General features: G+C 40.6%; 2 protein-coding genes across 4 annotated transcripts; one reads left to right on the top strand and one right to left on the bottom strand.

The window, feature by feature from the left end:
• The first annotated feature begins 890 nt into the window (after positions 1 to 890).
• tomm7 (translocase of outer mitochondrial membrane 7 homolog (yeast)) lies at positions 891 to 6,065 on the top strand. 2 transcript variants are annotated; one of them, XM_061760805.1, is made up of 3 exons: positions 891 to 1,071; positions 2,216 to 2,264; positions 5,836 to 6,065. In XM_061760805.1, exons 1-3 carry the CDS (start codon positions 969 to 971, stop codon positions 5,849 to 5,851), a joined length of 168 nt encoding a protein of 55 aa, XP_061616789.1. In that variant the 5' UTR covers positions 891 to 968; the 3' UTR covers positions 5,852 to 6,065. The 2 variants fall into 2 exon arrangements, with proteins under 2 accessions (XP_061616789.1, XP_061616788.1); XM_061760804.1 differs by lacking the exon at positions 5,836 to 6,065 and adding an exon at positions 4,517 to 5,829.
• A 663-nt stretch (positions 6,066 to 6,728) lies between these two features.
• Positions 6,729 to 18,996, bottom strand: LOC133471405 (interleukin-6-like). 2 transcript variants are annotated; one of them, XM_061760897.1, is made up of 8 exons: positions 18,874 to 18,996; positions 18,417 to 18,499; positions 18,090 to 18,312; positions 9,415 to 17,979; positions 9,136 to 9,326; positions 8,942 to 9,040; positions 8,239 to 8,382; positions 6,729 to 7,154 (listed from the first exon to the last, which is right to left on the bottom strand). In XM_061760897.1, the coding sequence occupies exons 4-8, from the start codon at positions 9,428 to 9,430 to the stop codon at positions 6,939 to 6,941; spliced, it is 666 nt and encodes a 221-aa protein (XP_061616881.1). In that variant the 5' UTR covers positions 9,431 to 17,979; positions 18,090 to 18,312; positions 18,417 to 18,499; positions 18,874 to 18,996; the 3' UTR covers positions 6,729 to 6,938. The 2 variants fall into 2 exon arrangements, with proteins under 2 accessions (XP_061616881.1, XP_061616880.1); XM_061760896.1 differs by lacking the exons at positions 18,417 to 18,499; positions 18,874 to 18,996 and having other exon boundaries at positions 9,415 to 17,976; positions 18,090 to 18,225.
• Positions 18,997 to 19,148: the final 152 nt, after the last annotated feature.

The raw sequence follows: 19,148 nt of genomic DNA, 5'->3' as shown, positions 1-19,148 counted from the left end.
TCAAGTTTCAATGTGAAATTGTAATTTGCATGCACATTGTATCAACAGGTGTTTCATACATTGGACATCAGCGGTGCAATGATTAATTGACAACAAATCAATGATCAAGATGATGTTTGATAATCGATAAATAGTTTAGAGACCTTGTTTAACTTTAAGCCTCTCAACAGTAAATAATTTGTGTTGAATCAAAATAAGACATTTTCAAATATATTTTACTTTGGAAAACATTGATCAATATTTTTGCTTATTTTCTGACTGATGTTACAGACCAAACCAGTAACTCATAATTTGTGGTGGTACCTTTTCTGCACTGTCAATTTAAAATGTTCTGTTTTTGAATAAAGGGGTGGAAATAAATGTTTTTTGACCCGATTCATTGGTTAATAAAAAAAAATAAGCACCAGATGAATCGATTATTAAAAATAATAGTTGCAGCCCTACTAGACATTGGATGTATTATGATTCATCAATGTTACTACATACCACTAACAATAATCTACATCCTACATTGCACTGATTAAACAAATATTTCTGTAGAATAATTAGTACTAGTAGTATACGTCTAACTTTATACCAACATGTAACATCTAAATGTTTTTTCGTTTAGATTAGATATAAAAGTATAAATACCTTAAAATGTATGCTAAGTACAGTAAGTATTTGTACTTGTACAACCAAGAGTGCCCAATTAAATAATTAAATGTCAAGTAATTATTTCAGCATTTATTTCCATATTTAATTATTTTACTATTTGTTTCAGTATTTCATTATTTCACTACTTAATTTTTGCACTCTTTGCTCTTAGCGCTTTCCAAGCTAAGTGTATGACAGACTCGCAGTTGCATCTTCCAGCCATAGGATGGCGACACAAACCCAAACGTCTTTTTTCCTTAGTGGTGACCTATTTCCGTTTCCATGTCCTTGTTAGCACGTAGTTGCATTCACGCTGCACATTAAAAACAAAAATGGCAAAAATAAGTAAAGAGACCAAACAGCGGTTACAGCAGCTGTTCCAGTGCGGACAATTCGTTATCCGATGGGGTTTTATTCCTACCGTGCTGTATTTGGGTCAGTATGAACACGGGAAAGAAGTTTGCGAGTGTAAAAGACGCTAGTCTCATGTTAGCCAGTTAGCTTTGGCGTGTTAACGCTTAACACAACGTAATTTTCAGTGTACTGTCCTGTAATAAAGTCAATGACTATCATTTTTATTCAAGAAATAAATAATGTGTTTTCCCTCTTGTTTTAATGAAAAGGCTATACAAGTGCATTACGAGAATGATGCATAGAAGTCTTTTGTATTGAAGCTTTGGATTAACATTATTAATACACACACACACACACACATATATATATATATATATATATATAACTATTACCACATCAAGGATTCCTCTTTACAGAACTGCATTTGACCATATGATTGACCCCGCTAAGTAGAAGTTGTAACACGTGCTGTTTGGCATACGGACTAGGAAGTTCAAATGTTCACGTTGTGACGTCTCATCCGAGCAAAAATTTTGCAATCGTCACATTGGAAAACACCGAAGTTGATGTCATCACTTCAGTCACACCTATCCCACGGAGCATTTCCCCTCATTTGTACTACAGTGGTGCAAAATGTTGAATGGTTGCACAACTGGAGTGTTTTCTAACTATCCATCCATCTTCTGAGCCGCTTCTCCTCACTAGGGTCGCGGGCATGCTGGAGCCTATCCCAGCTGTCATCGGGCAGGAGGCGGGGTACACCCTGAACTGGTTGCCAGCCAATCGCATGGCACATAGAAACAAACAACCATTCGCACTCACAGTCAGGCCTACGGGCAATTTTAGAGTCTCCAATTAATGCATGTTTTTGGGATGTGGGAGGAAACCGGAGTGCCCGGAGAAAACCCACGGAGGCACGGGGAGAACATGCAAACTCCACACAGGCGAGGCCAGGGATTTAACCCGGGTCCTCAGAACTGTAAGGCTGACGCTCTAACCAGTCGACCACCGTGCCGCCGTTTTCTAACTATTAATAACTAAATCACTGACTGAATGAAAGGGGCAGAAAGTTCGTTACCTTCTTTTAGATTTCCTTCTGTTTAGAGTTTGTGTGCTTTCTCTGGGTACTCCGACTATGAATATGCGAGGGCTCATTATAGTATCAAGTTTGCCCTACTTTGTTCTTGTTCTAATTCAGTTATTTGTGTTTTGTTTCATATGACAGGCTTCAAACGAGGAGCAGATCCAGGAATGCCAGAGCCTTCCGTCTTGGGGTATGAGTCAAACACATGAAACACGGGTCCCCGGACCCCCTGTACTTGACCCCCTGTCAAGTACAGGGGTCCTGGCTTTACGGCGGTATGTGCGTACGGTGTTTCGAGGTTACAGGCAGCGCGCTATTAAATAATTTGGCAGCAGCGCAAAAATACATGGTTATGCGGCACAGGAAGGCACGCTCAGTACAATGTTCCCCTGTTATATTGCGGTTCATCGTACATGCCCCTGCAGGTTTTAGTGCAGGTTTTTTAAGCAATCATTTTCTATGGTTCTCACTGTAATACCCTCCCATGTGGGAAAGGAGCGCCACAGTCGGTGATGCACTTGGCAGATCCGGATTATGTCATCGCCGTAGGAGTGGAACGCTGTTGAAAACTGAGTACCTACTGTATTTCTTTAAAATGAAGAATCATTCTACAATTCAAATCAAGATTCCATCTTATTCATGACTTATTACATTTAAAAACATGGGGTTGCCTTCGTGGTTCCAGCGCCACTGCTTTTCCTGAGTGAGACGAGCGTATACTGTCGTCTCGAGGCTCCCCGAGCTCTTGCGAAACTGCTAGTCATGTCATTTCAGATGAAATAAAGTGGTGTCAAAGGGCAAATGCCCTATGTTGCAATGCTTGCGTGTGGTAAAGTACCACTGAAATGTTGGCATACTTTTGGGGAAATGCTGACAAATGGCAGCACTGACTTACGTCATCAATTCTTGGTGTCAGCATTTACTCTCTCTCTCTCTCTCTCTCTCTCTCTCTCTCTCTCCCTCCCTCCCTCTCTCGTAATCCATTCTTGGTGTGAGCATTTACTCTCTCTCTCTTTCACTCACTCACTCACTCACTCACTCACTCACTCACTCACTCACTCACTCACTCACTCTCTCGTCATCCATTCTTGGTGTCAGCATTTACACTCTCTCACACATGCACGCTCTCTCGCTTTCACACATGCAAATCAGTCGCCTTTTGGCAAAATTAGCCGTTTTGAACTCAAAATAGGTCATTTACGTGACTCGTACAGAGCCGATGAGTTTTTCCGGGGGTGGGGGAGGGGTCGCTGTCGCCGACGTAATAGGCTGCTTCGTACTCCTTGAACGCTGGCAGCTAGATCCATTCCACACATCTACCATCCACACACAGATGTAGTTTCTGATTATTACTCCGGGCGGGGGAGGGGGGATTCATATGTGAGTGCATTGGCCCGAGGTTCCGTTTGTGCGCTCAAGACCTACTTTGGATATGTCACAGGAGTTGACGAGACCAAAAAAAACAGTTGCTCCGCTTCTGCTGCTAAGAAGTAACGGTACTTTTACTCCGTTACAATGATCTAAATGTTGCTCGCTACTTTTATTTATCAATTATTATTGCTTATTTATCAACTATTCTCGCGTGCGAGACTATGACTTCGTTTGCGCCAATCCAATTTAAGCGTTAGTAACGTTTAAGTCTAGTTCACCAATCAAACGACACACGAAAGTCACATGACCTCACACGACGTCTTCTATTGGGCTTCCTGGGCATTGGTATTACCACTAGATAAGCCAGCCCGGCTGATGGTCGTGCCTACGTGGCGACCATGTTGGGAAGGTCGTCGTTACCATGAAGGCAACGGCACGCGACTCAACAACAGCTTTCATGTAGTGTCGTATTTGTCTGGCACTGTCTGCCCAAACGTGATAATTTCAGCTCACTTAGAACTTGAGAAAACACTGTGTAGTAAATTGCAGATGTTTTTGTTGTTTGTTTTTATTGTTTGTGCTATTTACTCAGTACTTGAGTGCTTAGTACTTTTTACTCTTACTCAAGTAATTTTTTGGGAGGTCTACTTTTTACTTGAGTCACATTATTGTCAAGTAACAGTACTCTTACTTGAGTACAATAGTTGGCTACTCTACCCACCTCTGGAGCAGACGTCCTCTATTGCTACTCTTATGTTTAAGCAACATTTTTGCTCATCAGATCAGCCAGTATCGTATTTGTTGCACTGGTCTTTTGTATTTTCGCGGTGAGGTGATGCGGGTCGTGGCCCTGGTTGCGGTCCCGTAACACGTAACATCGGCGAGAAGAGCTGATCCGCTAGTACATCTTATAATAAAGAGGAAATTAGTTTACGGATGCTAATGTTAAATGTATTAAGCGACAGAGCGATGTTAGGGATTATGCCACAACACAGAATGAACTAACTTTGAAATTGATAATAGTGTAGAATGAAGTGAAACAGAGAATGATTTTAGTAAATTATTTTCCAGAATGAGAGCGCTTAAAGAGAAGGATGCTATTCATGTGGCACAGCTTGAAGCAGCCATCAGGTGCAGGTGGAGATGGGCCTGGCTCAAGTTGGAGGCCAAAACAAAAAAGCAAGGAAATGAGGCAAATTTAATTTTAATCCTAAATTTGTACATCAACGTACTTGAGCACTGTAAATAAATGTTTTTCTGCGTGAAGAAAATGTGTTTATTTTGCCTTATTGTACTCTTCAGAGTCTTCCAGATTGCTTAATTCATGTTAAAATCAAAAACATTCTCTGCGGGAGCACGGGGGAACCCCCCAGACCCCCTTACAATGTATTTATATATTTATTTCCCCCCCCCCCCCCCATGCCTTTTGGTGTTTGAATGTCTGAATGAGGCAAATTTAATTTGAATCTTACATTTTTACATCAACATATACTTGAGTGGTGTAAAGAAATGTTTTTCTGCGAGAATAATTTTTTTTTATTTTGCCTTATTGTACTCTTCAGTCTTCCAGATTGCTTAATTTATGTTAAAATCCGGTGGGTGAGACTGTGTGTGTGTGTGTGTGTGAGAGCGAGAGTTTGTGATGGACGGCGAGTGAGAGAGCAACTGAGACAGAAAGCAAGAGAATGTGTGTGAGAGAGTTGTGCGACAGAAAGTGAATGTGTTTCTGTGACAGCCTGGTGGAGAGAGTGTATGACTCTGAGCAAGAGCATGTGGGAGAAAAACTGTGAGCTCAAAGAATGATGAATGTGAGGGGTGGAAAGCATGAGAAAGTGTATGACAAATAGCCTGTTCATGAGAGAGTGTGAGAAGAGCATGGTGGATGACTGGTTAGCACATCAGCCTCACAGTTCTAAGGATTAGGGTTCAAATCCCGGCCTCGCCTGTGTGAAGATTGCACATCCCAAAATCATGCATGCTAGGTTAATTGAAGACTCTAAATTGCCCGTAGGTGTGAATGTGAGTGTGAATGGTTGTTTGTTTGTATGTGCCTTGCGATTGGCTGGCGGCCAGTTCAGGGTGTACCCCGCCTCTCGCCCAAAGATAGCTGGGATAGGCTCCAGCATGCCTGCGACCCTAGTGAGGAGAAGCGGAACAATAGATGAATGAATGAAAAAAAATATATATATATAAAACGTGTGTGTGTGTGTGTGTTGTAATGCCATCAATAATGTGATGAAGACCATTGAAATAGAACCTATTGGCATGTAGCGGTAGTGGTCACCCAAAAAAGCAGAGTACACACAACGTCTCTGTCCCAGCTGTTCAGTACAATATGGTGAAAGAAACACTAGGCATCACTACCTGATTGTGTTTTTGTTTCTCTCCAGTTTACTTTGGGGTTGAGGAACAACAATGTCCACATCAACAACTCCCTCCTGAACACCACGACAACCACCTTGCATTGAACATTTATTTTTCCACATTCTGCTCTGAAAGTCATGATTCATTCAGTATGTTAATTCAGTCACAGATATTTATTTGTTGATGTTATGACATTGTCTTTTAGTCTGCCCTGTGTTCCATGTTTGTGTCAATAAATGTTTGACAATAGATCCCATCAGCAAAGCGTCCTCACTTGAATTTTTGAAGATGATTTAGCCAATATTTATACAGGTGCACCTCAATAAATTTGGATATCATGGAAAACGTCATTGATTTCAGTCGGTCAATTTCAAAAAGTGAAACTCATCTAGATTCTCAAAACATGGAGTGAAATGTTATATTATTGAAATTGTTCTAATTTTGATGATTACAGCTTACGGAACAAAAATTGAAAGAAATAAAAATATACAAGAAACGAAAAGATTTTTAATACAGAAATTAGGCAGGAATTGGCCATATGAAAGGTTTTCCTGTGTTCAATGAAACAGTTTCACTTTTTAAACTGAACTACTAAAATATATACTATAATTAATTGAGTATAAACACGTATTTAGACTGACGACAAAAATGTAGTTACATTTTTATGAAACTTCAGAAAGATTTATGATCACATTTTAGGTTTTATGAATGACTTTTACCAATGTTATATTTTCTACTTTGTAGTCAAGCAGGACACTGCGGAAGTGTGATTTAAATGAAGCAACTTAATTCATAAGCAGGCAAATCCATTTTATTCATGTTTACAAAAATACATTGTTATAAAAAATATAAAATAAAACTTAAAATAAATATAGTTACCATGCAAATTAAATATGAGCAATAACTTTAAAATATTTAACAACAGGTTTTTGTGTGAGCAATAAATATTTTCTCCAAAGAATAAATAATAATTTGAGGGGAAAAAAAGTCTCAGTGCATCATTAAAAAACTCATAAATACATCATTATTCCGTCAGTGGATTACGACACTTCACTACAGATAAAACTTCCCTTAATTTGATAAGTTTTGCCCAACTTTCCAGAGACGGGCTTCATTGCGGATGTGACTACTATAATGGATGATACATTGCGACCGCGAGGACTCTTCCCCTCCGCCTCTCTTTCCGGCGCAGCGCTCTCTTGCCGTCAACCAGGAAGACGAAGAGCTGCTGCAGGATGCTGTGTGCCGTCATTTTTCTGTGGAAAACATCTTGGTTGTCCAGTGACTCCAGTAGGCTCTCCTCTTGGCTGCTGCTCAGTCCTGTGACCTCTTCTGTCTTTTTCATCTGCAGAACACAAGTAACACATTGTCAAAATATACATATATTATAAACAATTAAGAATAGAGCAATTGCAAAGAACTAGAAAAATTCTACCAGAAATTTCAAACGAGTCTGCAAACTGTGGTGGCACGCACTTGTGGAGTGTTTATGGCGACTTGGACTTGTTTTAAACTGGCCACAACATAAGGGAAATATATACAATGCTACAATTTTGAAAAGCTGTTGGGAAAAATGCTAAATTGGTATGCTTAACATATAGCACAGGTCAATAAGGATTTTAAACGCAGTCCAGTTGCCTCAATTCATCCATCCATCCATTTTTTGTACCGCTTATCCCCTCGAGGGTCGCGGGCAGCTGGAGCCTATCCCAGCTATCTTCGGGCGAGAGGCGGGGTACACCCTGAACTAGTTGCCAGCCAATCGCAGGGCACATATAAACAAACAACCATTCGCTCACACGTTCACACCTAAGGGCAATTCAGAGTTCCAATCACCCTACCACGCATGTTTTTGGGATGTGGGAGGAAACCGGAGTACCCGGAGAAAAGCCACGCAGGCACGGTGAGAACATGCAAATTCCACACAGGCGGGGCCGGGACTTGAACCCCGGTCCTCAGAACTGTGAGACTAACCAGTCGTCCACCGTGCCGCTGCCTCAATTCAACTTTTGCAAATTACTATGATGTTGATGACTGAGAATTTACACGGACATCAAGAAAAAAACCACAATTTTTATCAAGCACCTTGGTATTTTTTTATTTTTTTTATTGATAGTGTGACAGCAAATTAAAAATGATAGAGGCAATTATGCTATTAGGCTAATGGTATGTATAGCAAGATGTCACTCTGGTAATGTGGGTTCGAGCCACAGGAAGGACTGCGCAAGGATGGCCACTGACGGTGGTCCACCGTCACACATTATGCTCCAAAGTTCCAGAGTATCATTTGTATTATTTCATTCCGTCACTAAATGAGAATTGTTAAGGAACGGGATCAATAAGCGGTATGCATAACGCAGTCGGAATTATTACATTATTATCAATTCCTATACCTAATTGCAGGACAGATTACAGCATTTCCAACCTACCTTTTGTTTGATGAGCCTGAGCAGGAGTCCGGTGTAGTGTTTGGCCTCGAACAGATTTCTACTGCCGGGATAGACCTTCTCCACGTACTTCAGAAGACTTGTGTAGATGGTCAGACCTTGGGCCAGCCTGTGGAGGCAAGCCTCCTGGAGAGAGACATACAATCACTGTAAGCCAATCATTTATCCATTGACAGTGGTGGGAAGTAAGCAAATTTCAAATACATTTATTCTTTACTTTTGTATTTATTTATTTTGACAGCTTTTTAGTTTTTACTTTTATTCCCTACATTTGAAAACAAATATCTGTATTTCTTTATCAAAATAGGCTTATTACTGAATTTGTTCAACTGCTGCAGATGACCACATGACGTAAAAAAAAAAAAAGAATTATCCGTCTCAAACATGTGACATGTAAAGTGATTTTATTCTTTGTTGTGGCAGTACAATCAAGCACCAAGTTAATTAGAGGGAAACTACATTTTTTGCAGAGAATTCTTTTTTCTTTATACCAAGTGATCAAAACGGGTATTCTACAGTATATAATTGACAATACAAATTCATTTTTACATTTGTACAGTGGCAGATTTCCAAGTCTGTACTTTTTTAAAGTTTTAAATACAGGAGTGGAATTCATCATTTTTTTTAAAACAAGTATCCATACTTATCTATACTTATGAGTACTTTTGCTCCTCCTGGTTCTTACCTTGCTGAAGTTGGAGCTGGGGCAGTTTACTGGAAGCTGGGATACTTTGTATTCATCCAGTAAATGATACTTGGCATTATTTTGAAATTCATCTTCAAACTGAAATTAGAGATGGGGGGGTAAAAATGAGAAAAATAATGATCAGTATTGCAGCTAGAAAAAGACAAGGAAGAGGCTTTTGAAGTTCCACTTACAGCTTTCTGGTGTTTTTTCGCGATACCCACAACCGAGTCCCAAACTGGGGAGGAGCTCAGCAGGTCGGAGGGCTCCGTCTCTTCCTCACCTGAGGTGTCACCTGGAAGGACAGTGGGTGCTTCTGGAAGCGGAGCTCCGGCGGCACGCAGTACAAGAGGGGCCAGCAACCCCAAAGCGAGGATGTGTGCGTCTATGTGGTAGGATGAGAAATGCTTGAATGGATGGAAAAAGAGGAACAAAAAATAGGAAACATGCACCACTGCAAGTCTTTGACTTACACATTTCAGAGGACATGTTGCGTCGCTGGCCGAGTTGATATTCCTCTTGTGTTGACCGCCTCCTCTCGTGGAACTTGTCTTGTCTTCACATCACGCCGGCATTATATATTCTACTGACCGGAGGGATTTCCCAATACTCTCCTGCATCAAGCATCCATTTGTTGTGGTCCATCCCAACGTGTCCATTGAGTATATTTTAGACCTCATTTGATTCAACAATACTATGAATCATAGACTTTTATTTTGTATTTTTAGTGTCTGTTTAAAAAGTACTTCTGAGCTGGATCGCAGTCACCACATCAACAATCGCATCATGGTACCTGGATCATTCTTTGGTTTTGATGACATTTTTTCTCACAGTGTCAATGTCATTAAAAAGACAGTTCACCTTTGCGCTGACCTTATTATTGGAACCTTATAGTTTTATCGAAGACCTTATGGTAGATAGAAAGCCAGACGAAGTCTACATAGGGGACCCAGCAAAATTTGGTTTTGGGGTCATGTAATTCTGCTAATAATATTGATTATTCATCATTCATTGTTGACTTTCCCTATGCGGGATTGCGATGTAACATAAAACAGTATAACAAACTAAAAATTTAAAAAAATACACTTCAAGAAAGGACGGGGTTGATTTACACAACATTCCAAGTGATAAATATAAAAGACTCTTTCGCAAGACCCCACCCAATCTTTACTCTCTCCTCACCATGCATACCATTACCCACACTCTCCTTTCCCGCAGTTTTAGTAACCTATCCGTGCCCCAAATCCACACTAATTTCGGTAGATCATGTTCTAAATTTTCTGCCCCAAACAACTGGAACAAAAAAAATAATAAAACTCACCTCATTCATCCCCATATCATTGTTTAAGAAGTTAGTGAGGGATACTGTACATGATCGCTGCACCTGTTTTTAGCCTGTTATGAACCTTTTATTCACCATGTGCTAATATGTAATGTTAAGTATAATGTAAATATGTAACTATCACATTGTACAGTTTGATGTTAATATATTTCCATTTGCTTTTATTTTTCCTTTGTTGTCCTCTGCTGTCTGCAGCCAGGTCGGCATTGCTAATGACAATCTGTTCTCAATTGCCTTACCTGGATAAATAAAGGTTCAATTAAAAAAACGTTTTAAAAAAAAAAAAAAAAAAAAGCATTAAGAGGGATACTGAATATCATCTAGGTGAGGATTCTCAATGTAAATAAAATGTACAACAAAATTTAAAACATGAAATAAAATCAAACATATATATAAAAAAATGCTTCTAGCTATGCATACAGACTGTTTCAACTTTCTTTGAATCCAGTACAGTAAATTTTTTCAAGTACAGTTAAGTTATATTTAACACTGGCATTTAATTGAGCTATTTCTTTAAAAAAATATTGTAATAAAACGTTGTGGTTGTTCAGTGGTGAAGCAATCTTTTCCTCTCAGTTTAGTCACTGATTAAAAGGAATAATGACCAAATGTGCTATACTTATGACTCAATTGTGAAGCTACTTTACTTTCATGACAAGTTTTTTTTTTCCACTCTCACTGAGTAATACTAATGGATGAGTTGAATGAGCAAAGTTCGCAAAAATAGACTAGCATGACATGATATATTCTGATGTTGAGAGTGAAAAAAAAACAACTTCCACAATGTTGCTATTGAATCTGCTGTCCCGAGGATGTTGTAAGAACGGATTTACGTGTTCATATTGCATCATATTCATTTGTGTAATTATATCCATCCATCCATTTTCTGAGCCGCTTCTCCTCACGCGGGTCGCGGGCGTGCTGGAGCCTATCCCAGCTATCATCGGGCGGGAGGGGGGGTGCACCCTGAACTGGTCGCCAGCCAATCGCAGGGCACATCCAAACAAACAACCATCTGCACTCACATTCACACCTATGAGCAATTTAGAGACTTCAATTAACCTACCTTGCATGTTTTTGGAATGTGGGAGGAAATCCGGAGAAAACCCACGCAGGCACGGGGCGAACATGCAAACTCCACACAGGCGGGGCCGGGGATTGAACCCCGGTCCTTAGAACTGTGAGGCAGACGCTCTAACCAGTTGCTCACCCTGCCGCCTAATTATATTCATTCCTCCATTTTTTTCAGACTGCTTATCTTGTTCAGGGTGATGGGGAGCTGAAGCCTATCCCAGATGACTTGGAGTGAAAGGCAGACTACATCCTGGACCTTGCCAGTTATTCCCAGGGCTGTGTAAATATATATTCAGAGTATACTGTGTGTATTTTTAGAAGTCATAGTTTTCTAATTCTCAATTCTGATTCCGAGTTTTTAGAGACAATGTTTTTTTGGTGTATCAGAGTGTATTTCCTCTGTCAACAGCCCAGACTTCCTTTCCGCTTCATCATTTGTTTTCAATTCCTTTCACTCTTCCACTGAAACCTTACGTCACCGTATTGTGGTAAATCCTGCTCTCGTCATGCTTGGCATGGCTGAAATTAAGAGTTGACAAAATCAAGTCTCATTGTGACTGTTCCTCATTAGCCTTTCATTATCAGTGAAAACCACTAAAAGGGAAGTTTTGGTTAATTTTTGATTTCGTGTAATTGCTCATTGTACTCTCAGAACACCGGTATGCTGTATGTCACTATTGTATGTTTGCATCAGCAACTTGATTTTGTTTGGAGTCTTTTGTTGCTGTTACTGATGAGAAGTTTACACTCATAAATGCCATAGTGGGCCTTTAAAGAAATCTGACACAATAATGCAAATGTAAATAATGGGATTTCAAGCATTTTATAATATCTGTAGTACCAGCCTCAGCCCCCCCATAAAAACAATAAATAAATTGTAATGCGTTTTTAAAAAGAAAAATAGCACTCTATAATGTGCTACTAACATACAGTAATTCCATAATTGAATAGAATGTAAAGAATGAAACAGTTTTGTCCAAATCTTTTTGCTTCAATGGACATTGTGCTGATCATTCTAGTGTGCGCGTTGGTCACCTGGGGGGCAGTACAATCCAGACATACGGGCCGTTCAAAAAAGTCCAAAGTAAAATGAGTCCTTCCTCATAGAGGATAAAGAATATATTCCTGTGAGTATTGTTGGATTATCTATCTACGTGTGTTGCTCCGCTGTTTGTATTCAAATATCTGTTGTTTAAACACTGCAACACCGATGCAATTCGTTAGCCGGCATTGTTAGTTTGTTTGTTGCTGTTAAGTTAAACGGACTGAAAGCAAAGCCGTGTGTGGTTTGAAAAACACATCGTGTAATTCTCTGTTTTATGTTGAGTTTGACAGTAAACCTCAACTGGGAGTGGCAATAAACAGCTCGAAGCCTCTTTTTTAATTTTTATTTTTTATTTTGGAAGAGCTGGTCACAACTGTATTTGCCATTGACTCTTGTTTGTACTTTGGTGTCTTGGACGACTGACATTAGCATTCAACAACCAGGCGCCTCAAGAACCATACACAGCCACTACAGCAGGGGTGTCAAACTCAACTTCACGGTGGGTCAAAATTAAAAATTGGGACAACGTCGCGGGCCAAACTCAATATTTAATGAAAAATCAATGTGATGTGCATGTTTCCCTTTTCTGCAGAAATGTAGCATTAAAGTTGATCATTGACAACAAACTTAAATTTTGCTGAAACACTGAATCTGGAATAATAATATTAAAGTTTGTCTTTAATATTATAAACATGAGAAATCAAATTTACGATAAAATTCATCAGTGGTATTTGTTTGTTGTTTTGTATTTAAATTGATGACATGAATTCTTCTGTCTCTCTCTTCTATCTATCTATCTCCAACTACCTTTCTTTTTGATGTAAATATTTTTTTTTCCAAAGGCCAACAACAAAACAACCCAATAAAATAAGAATGTCCTTCAATAAAAATCCAAACCTCAAACTATTAACAGTCCCTGCCTAGGAGTTGATAAACGGCATTAAAAAAAAACATGAATTCAATTGTTATATTCTTTCCACGTTGCTCCGCACACGACAAACAGGTCTGTCTTTTACTGTAGTCAACAGATAATCTGCCTCCCACCTGTCTTGGAATTTAACTGTTTTCCATCTTTCCATTTTTCCATTTTTGCGAAGGGGAAGTGTAAATTTGCTCGAGGAGACTGGTAGCATAGTTGCTAACGACTGCAACAGAAAGGGAAGGGGCGCTCGCCGGTCTAGACTGATGGGCCAACACGCTAGCAAAGCATTCTGGGATTTGTAATATTAGTGGTGCATGTGCCATATACTGGCGGGCCAGCTCTAATACACAATTAATATGGTCTTCCGGGCCAAATATAATTACATCGTGGGCTAAATTTGGCCCCCGGGCCTGAGTTTGACATCTATGCACTACAGCCGTGACATTTAAACGACATTCAGCTTGACTGTAGTCTGCAGATTACTGTTGATGAAGCTAGATGGCAGTGTTGAAGCAGCCTTGTAACCTCTTGTACATATGTACAGTATGTCTAGCCACCCAATCCATGAATCCATTTCCTATGCCTCTCGTCTTCATGAGGGTCGCAGGTGAGCCGGAGTCTATCCCAGCTGACTGTGGGCGAGATGCGGGGTACAACTGGTTGGACTGGTTGCGAGTCAATCGCAGGGCACCTATAGAGGCAATCAAGCATTCACACTCACATTCACTGGTCTTCAGTGAACCTAACATGCATGTTTTTGGAAGGTGGGAGGAGGCCAGAGTACACGGGGGAAAACCCACGCAAGCGTGAGGACAACATGCAAACTCCACATGGGAAGGTAGGAGCTAAGATTCGAACCCCGAGTCCCAGAACAGTGAAAATATGAAAAACATGACAAAAAAAGGACATAAAGCACATCAAGAATTGTGACTGCAACAATGAGATGACTCTGCCTTTAAGAGGTGTGCTTTGACTTTGATTTTACAGCCGTACAGTAGGCCTATGTGTTGATACAGTATTATATAATGATGGGGTTTTTTTGTCCTCGAGAAAAGTGACCACTAGAAGAGTTTGGAGGCAGTATTTATCCACCTAAAGACCACGTCGTGCAGCATACACACATTTGAATACGAAATGAGATGTAGTAATAATGATTTAAGAGGGTCATACAAATCAGTGCAATGTGATGTTACGTGAATGGTCAGACCCCAAAGAAGACACACACAGTGGTCAAGGCGTAATTCAAAGTATAGTGGTGCCTTGAGATAAGAGTGACCCGTTGTACAAGTTTTCCCAAGATACGAGCAGTCGTTCGGCCAATTTTTTGCTTTGACTTGCTCGCAAAAAATTGGGATGCGATATGGTGGCAGTGAACTGAACTGAACTTCATTCACAGTAAGAAGCAGTTTGGCAGAACAGTGAGCGTTTTTTTTTGTTGACGCTTCAAGCTGTCTTTTGCCACTCCCAGTTGAAGTTTACTGTCAAATTAAACATAAAACTGAGAAAAAATACGTTGTGTATTAGAAACAACCGCATGCCTTTGCCTGGGAAAGTCGATTTAGCAAAATTCTATATTTTATAGTAATTGTACTTGAACACAGATGGTGTAAAAACACATGTAGACAGACATACCAAAGCTCACAGGCATGTTCTTTATCCTTTGCACACACAAAAAAGACAAATATTACTTCGGCTAACTGATTCAGTTGTGAAACTCTTCATGTGTGTCTGTCTGTGTTATACTGCCCCCAGGTGGCCAACGCGCGCACACTAGAAGAAGCAGCATAAGGTTCTTTGAATGCAATTCAATTGTATTTGTATAGCGCCAAATCACAACAGAATTTGTCTTAGGCCACTTTACACATGAAGCAGGTCTACGACTACTAATTATGTCACTACTTTGTTTTTAGTCCAACATTATAGAGTGCTATTTTTCTTCTTTAAAAAAAAACAGTACAAAATGTGTTTTCTTTTTTTGGGCTGTTGTTTTTTTGAATGGCATTTCCATTCATTTCAGTAGGGAAAGATGATTTTAGATCTTTCGTATCTTTTGTTTGAATGTGAAGGCACCAGTGCATTTTTGTCTTCCCGGCCTGCTGCTTTTAGCTCGCGCTGTCCTCTTCCGTTTCTGTGGATGGTGAATTCCATAAGAGGAATTGTATCCTGGCTCAGTTAAGCTCAGGCGGGCACTCTTCTATATTTAATGAAGAGTGCATTTGTTTGAAGAGCGTTCTTCGAGTAGTGTGTGCATGTGTGTGATAAAGGAAGATGTCTGACCATGTGTGTGTGCAGATGCCGAGTTTGAATGCAGGACACAGGCTTGGGGGAGGAGAAAAAAAAGACGGGACTGCATACATACTGTATTTGTGTGTGCGAAGTGACAATTTGGGAATAAAAGGCTTTGCCAGCTCCTGTGGTATTTGCTTCACTCTCTCTCCCCGCTTGTCCCTCGTGTTCCTTCTGTTCCCCATCTCATCTTCCCTCTCTACGCACTTTCCCCTTCCCACAATAATCCATCCTCCCTTCTCCTATGTGCAACCTGCAGATATTATGCTGGGATCATCTCTTCAACATGCCATATGATCAGGTTTATTTGCTGTGTATGCATCTGGTGCTCTGTATGCACAAGTACAAGTGGCGGGTCTCGGTGGAATCCCCACGGCCCACCAAGCAGCTTATTTCATCATTCTCTATGGGGGAAGAAAAAAAATCTTTTTTTTTTTTTTTTCTTCTCAGCAATTTAGCAAAGACAAATAAGAAAGCCTGTGAAAATGTTGCGTTTTCTCCAAAGAAATCTATGAGCCTTTGCTGGACTCGTGCCCAGGTGGCTTTGTTTTTGATTGTTTTAGCATCTTTAGGAGGATTTATTTCTCATCCTCACAGCCGACAGATCAAATCAAACGACATGTTGCTCAGAGAAGGCAGCGCTCCTTAAGAAAGTTATGATTTAAAAACAATGATGATTTGTAATTATTCAACATCTGACAAGATTAAGAGCTTTGTAATAATAAATCTGATTAATTAAGATTAGCTTTGACAATATGTTTGTTACTGACTTTAGTTTCAGGGCTCCAGAGTATACTTTTCTTTTTTTTACTCGGAACACAGCGGCACCTAAAATTTGATGGGTGCATCCAAATTTAGGTTTTTGAACAAAACGATGGTCTCACTCGTGCTGATTTCTTTCTGCTTTGTGTCTTCCACTACCATATGATATTTCTGCCCACTAGTAGAATGACTAGGACGGTAGTATGACTAAGGTACACTAGTAGAATGGCTATGACGCACTAGAAGAACGACTTGGGCGCACCAGTAGAACGACTTACATGTTACTTACTACATTACTACAGTAATGTAAAACACTAGTGAAAAAACGTCACCAATAATAAAAGTTGTTTTATGAGTGTTCTTTAGTCATTCTACTAGTGCACTAGAAGGACATCCAATAAATGAGAAACCGGCTTTCCTTACTCATATCAACCTTTAAAAAGCGTCCCTGGAGATATTGACAAGAACACTTTTTCTACATAACACTTTTTCAAACACATCCAAACATTTGAACATGACCAAAAAAAAACGCCAATGCAGTACGTCTGTTGGCATCGATGGTGTTGGCGTAATCTGACTCTCAGCAAGGGGCCAATTATCCCAGATTACAAAACCTATTAGAAAAGTTAGAGTTAGAAAAGCCGAGTTATACAAGTGCACTGGAGATGAACTCTGCACAGCTCGGCTCCCTTCGCAAATCTTCCGTTCAAATAAATTCTCTTTCAAACCATGTTCACTTGAAATCTTCAATTCAATGTATGAAGTATTTACACTTCATACTGCAGCAAGGCCCCAATGAGCGTCACCTTCATCAAGTCAGGAAGAGTGTGTGTGCTAGCATGCGCATTAATGTTGCGTTAATGTATGCTTCAATCTATGTCTACATTTTCATAGGTTCCAGTTGTTCTAGTTTTGAAGTTTACAGCAAACTTTACAACCTTCTTCCCAACTCTGACTCAGATTTTGTTTTCTCCGGTTTCTCCCCTTACGACTTTTTTTTATTTACCCCTAATCAGTTCACGTCATGTTTTTCCAATTCCACCCCCTAAATATTAGTAGGATCTGTTTCCTCTGACCTTTACTTGGGTACCATTTTGGCCATCTATACGGGACCACCACGTGGTGGCCAAAAGAGGCGCCCAAGTAAAGGTCATAGTCGTTATGTTGATCGTGTCTCGTCGTCACGACTTTTTGCAACTGTTTCCACGTCACGGCGTTGCGCACCTGCATCCAAGTGACATCGTCCTGTTGAACTCTTCCGCTTTTCACCTTCCCTAGTGTCTGCACACTCTGCCCCATTGTTTCTGGTGTCCTTCGACCTCTATGGCGGCAGGTTGATGCGGAACCAGTTCCGTCCCAGCGGCACCTCCAAGACCCAGTACCGGCTGAGTGGCTGATTATGTCTCCATTATGATACCACCGCCCCGTCTCCTGAGCACATCGAGAGTAGCCGGCGGGGACAGTCGCTCCGGCCACCTGTTGCACTGGCGGCGCACATCAAGCCGCCACCATCGGCCCTTCCTCCGGCGGTGCAAGAACGAATGTCTTGGCTGGTCGGCCAACACCTCATGTCTGACCCCCGCAACTTCGTGGGGTTCGGCCTCCTGCTATTCGTTTCACACAGGGCACGGCGGGGTGAAACACTTTGTCAAAGCCAAAAGGTAAGCAGAGCTGCACTGGGTTCTGTTTGATGCAAATTTTGATAGGCGGCACTTACTTGATTGCTTGGTAAAGTTGTCTATGCGGTGGGGTTGGGGTGTATTTGTGGGTGCATCCATGCAGTCTTGGAGAAGATAATGTGCGCAGTTTTCAGTCACATTTGTTTACGTTCGAGGCGCCTAAGTGCAGCCCACGCCACATTGTAACGAAATCCATACTCAAGCAATATGTGGGGTGGGATAAGAGGCAGCGGCAGATGCACTAACCACTAGTTCACCATCCTGCCCCGGAAAAGTTTTTAATTGTGAGAAAACAAAATGCTCTAAAAGATGTGGAGCCACAGTGTCGGAACTCCACCAAACGGCCCTCTCATGTTTCAACTCACCTGCTGCTGCGTGCTTCAGGTTAAACTGGAATGTATAGCAGCACCCCCACCACGCACACTCAGATAAGACTAGCCTTGTTTATCTATGGACAAGTGGAAAAAGTGCTCACACTCTGCATTTAAGTAGAAGTATAGACACGAATTGGCTGATTTTGTTGCTTTGACTTGCGAGAGCAAACTTGAGATACGAGGGCTGTATGGTGGCAGGTGACTTCACTTCACAACAAGCAGCAGTTTTGCAGAGGTGATTAATCAATATTCTTAAAAAAAAGAGGCTTCAAGTTCTTTATTGCTACTCTCAGCTGAAGGTTACTGTCAAACTAAACTTGGGCAACACTTACATGCAATGGCACTCGGGCTAACAATTAGCATCTATGTGGCCGTGTTGTTAGCTGTTAGCCAAACGATATTTAAACAAATGGTGCAGGAATACATATTGCCATATAACAATACTCACAGGCATATATTCTTTATCCTCTGTGAAAAAACAACTACATATTATTGCTGCACTGAAAAGTCAGTCTCCAGTATAGTACTGTATACTGTATCTGACGTCTTATACTGCCCCCAGAGGACAGCGGCGTGCACACCAGACAAAGCAGGAGGACAGCGTGTGACAAAAACTGTGTAATTCTTTTTAATTCTTTACTGTATGTTTTTCTAAAGTATAAGCTTATGCTGTTTTTTTGTTTGTTTGTTTTTGGAAAGGATTTGACTGTTGCATTCCTTTCA

Source organism: Phyllopteryx taeniolatus, chromosome 21, assembly GCF_024500385.1.
Source record: "Phyllopteryx taeniolatus isolate TA_2022b chromosome 21, UOR_Ptae_1.2, whole genome shotgun sequence".
In the NCBI taxonomy this organism is placed as follows: domain Eukaryota; kingdom Metazoa; phylum Chordata; class Actinopteri; order Syngnathiformes; family Syngnathidae; genus Phyllopteryx; species Phyllopteryx taeniolatus.
Note: the sequence above shows the minus strand (reverse complement) of the source record. Positions and strands in the feature narration are given on the sequence as shown.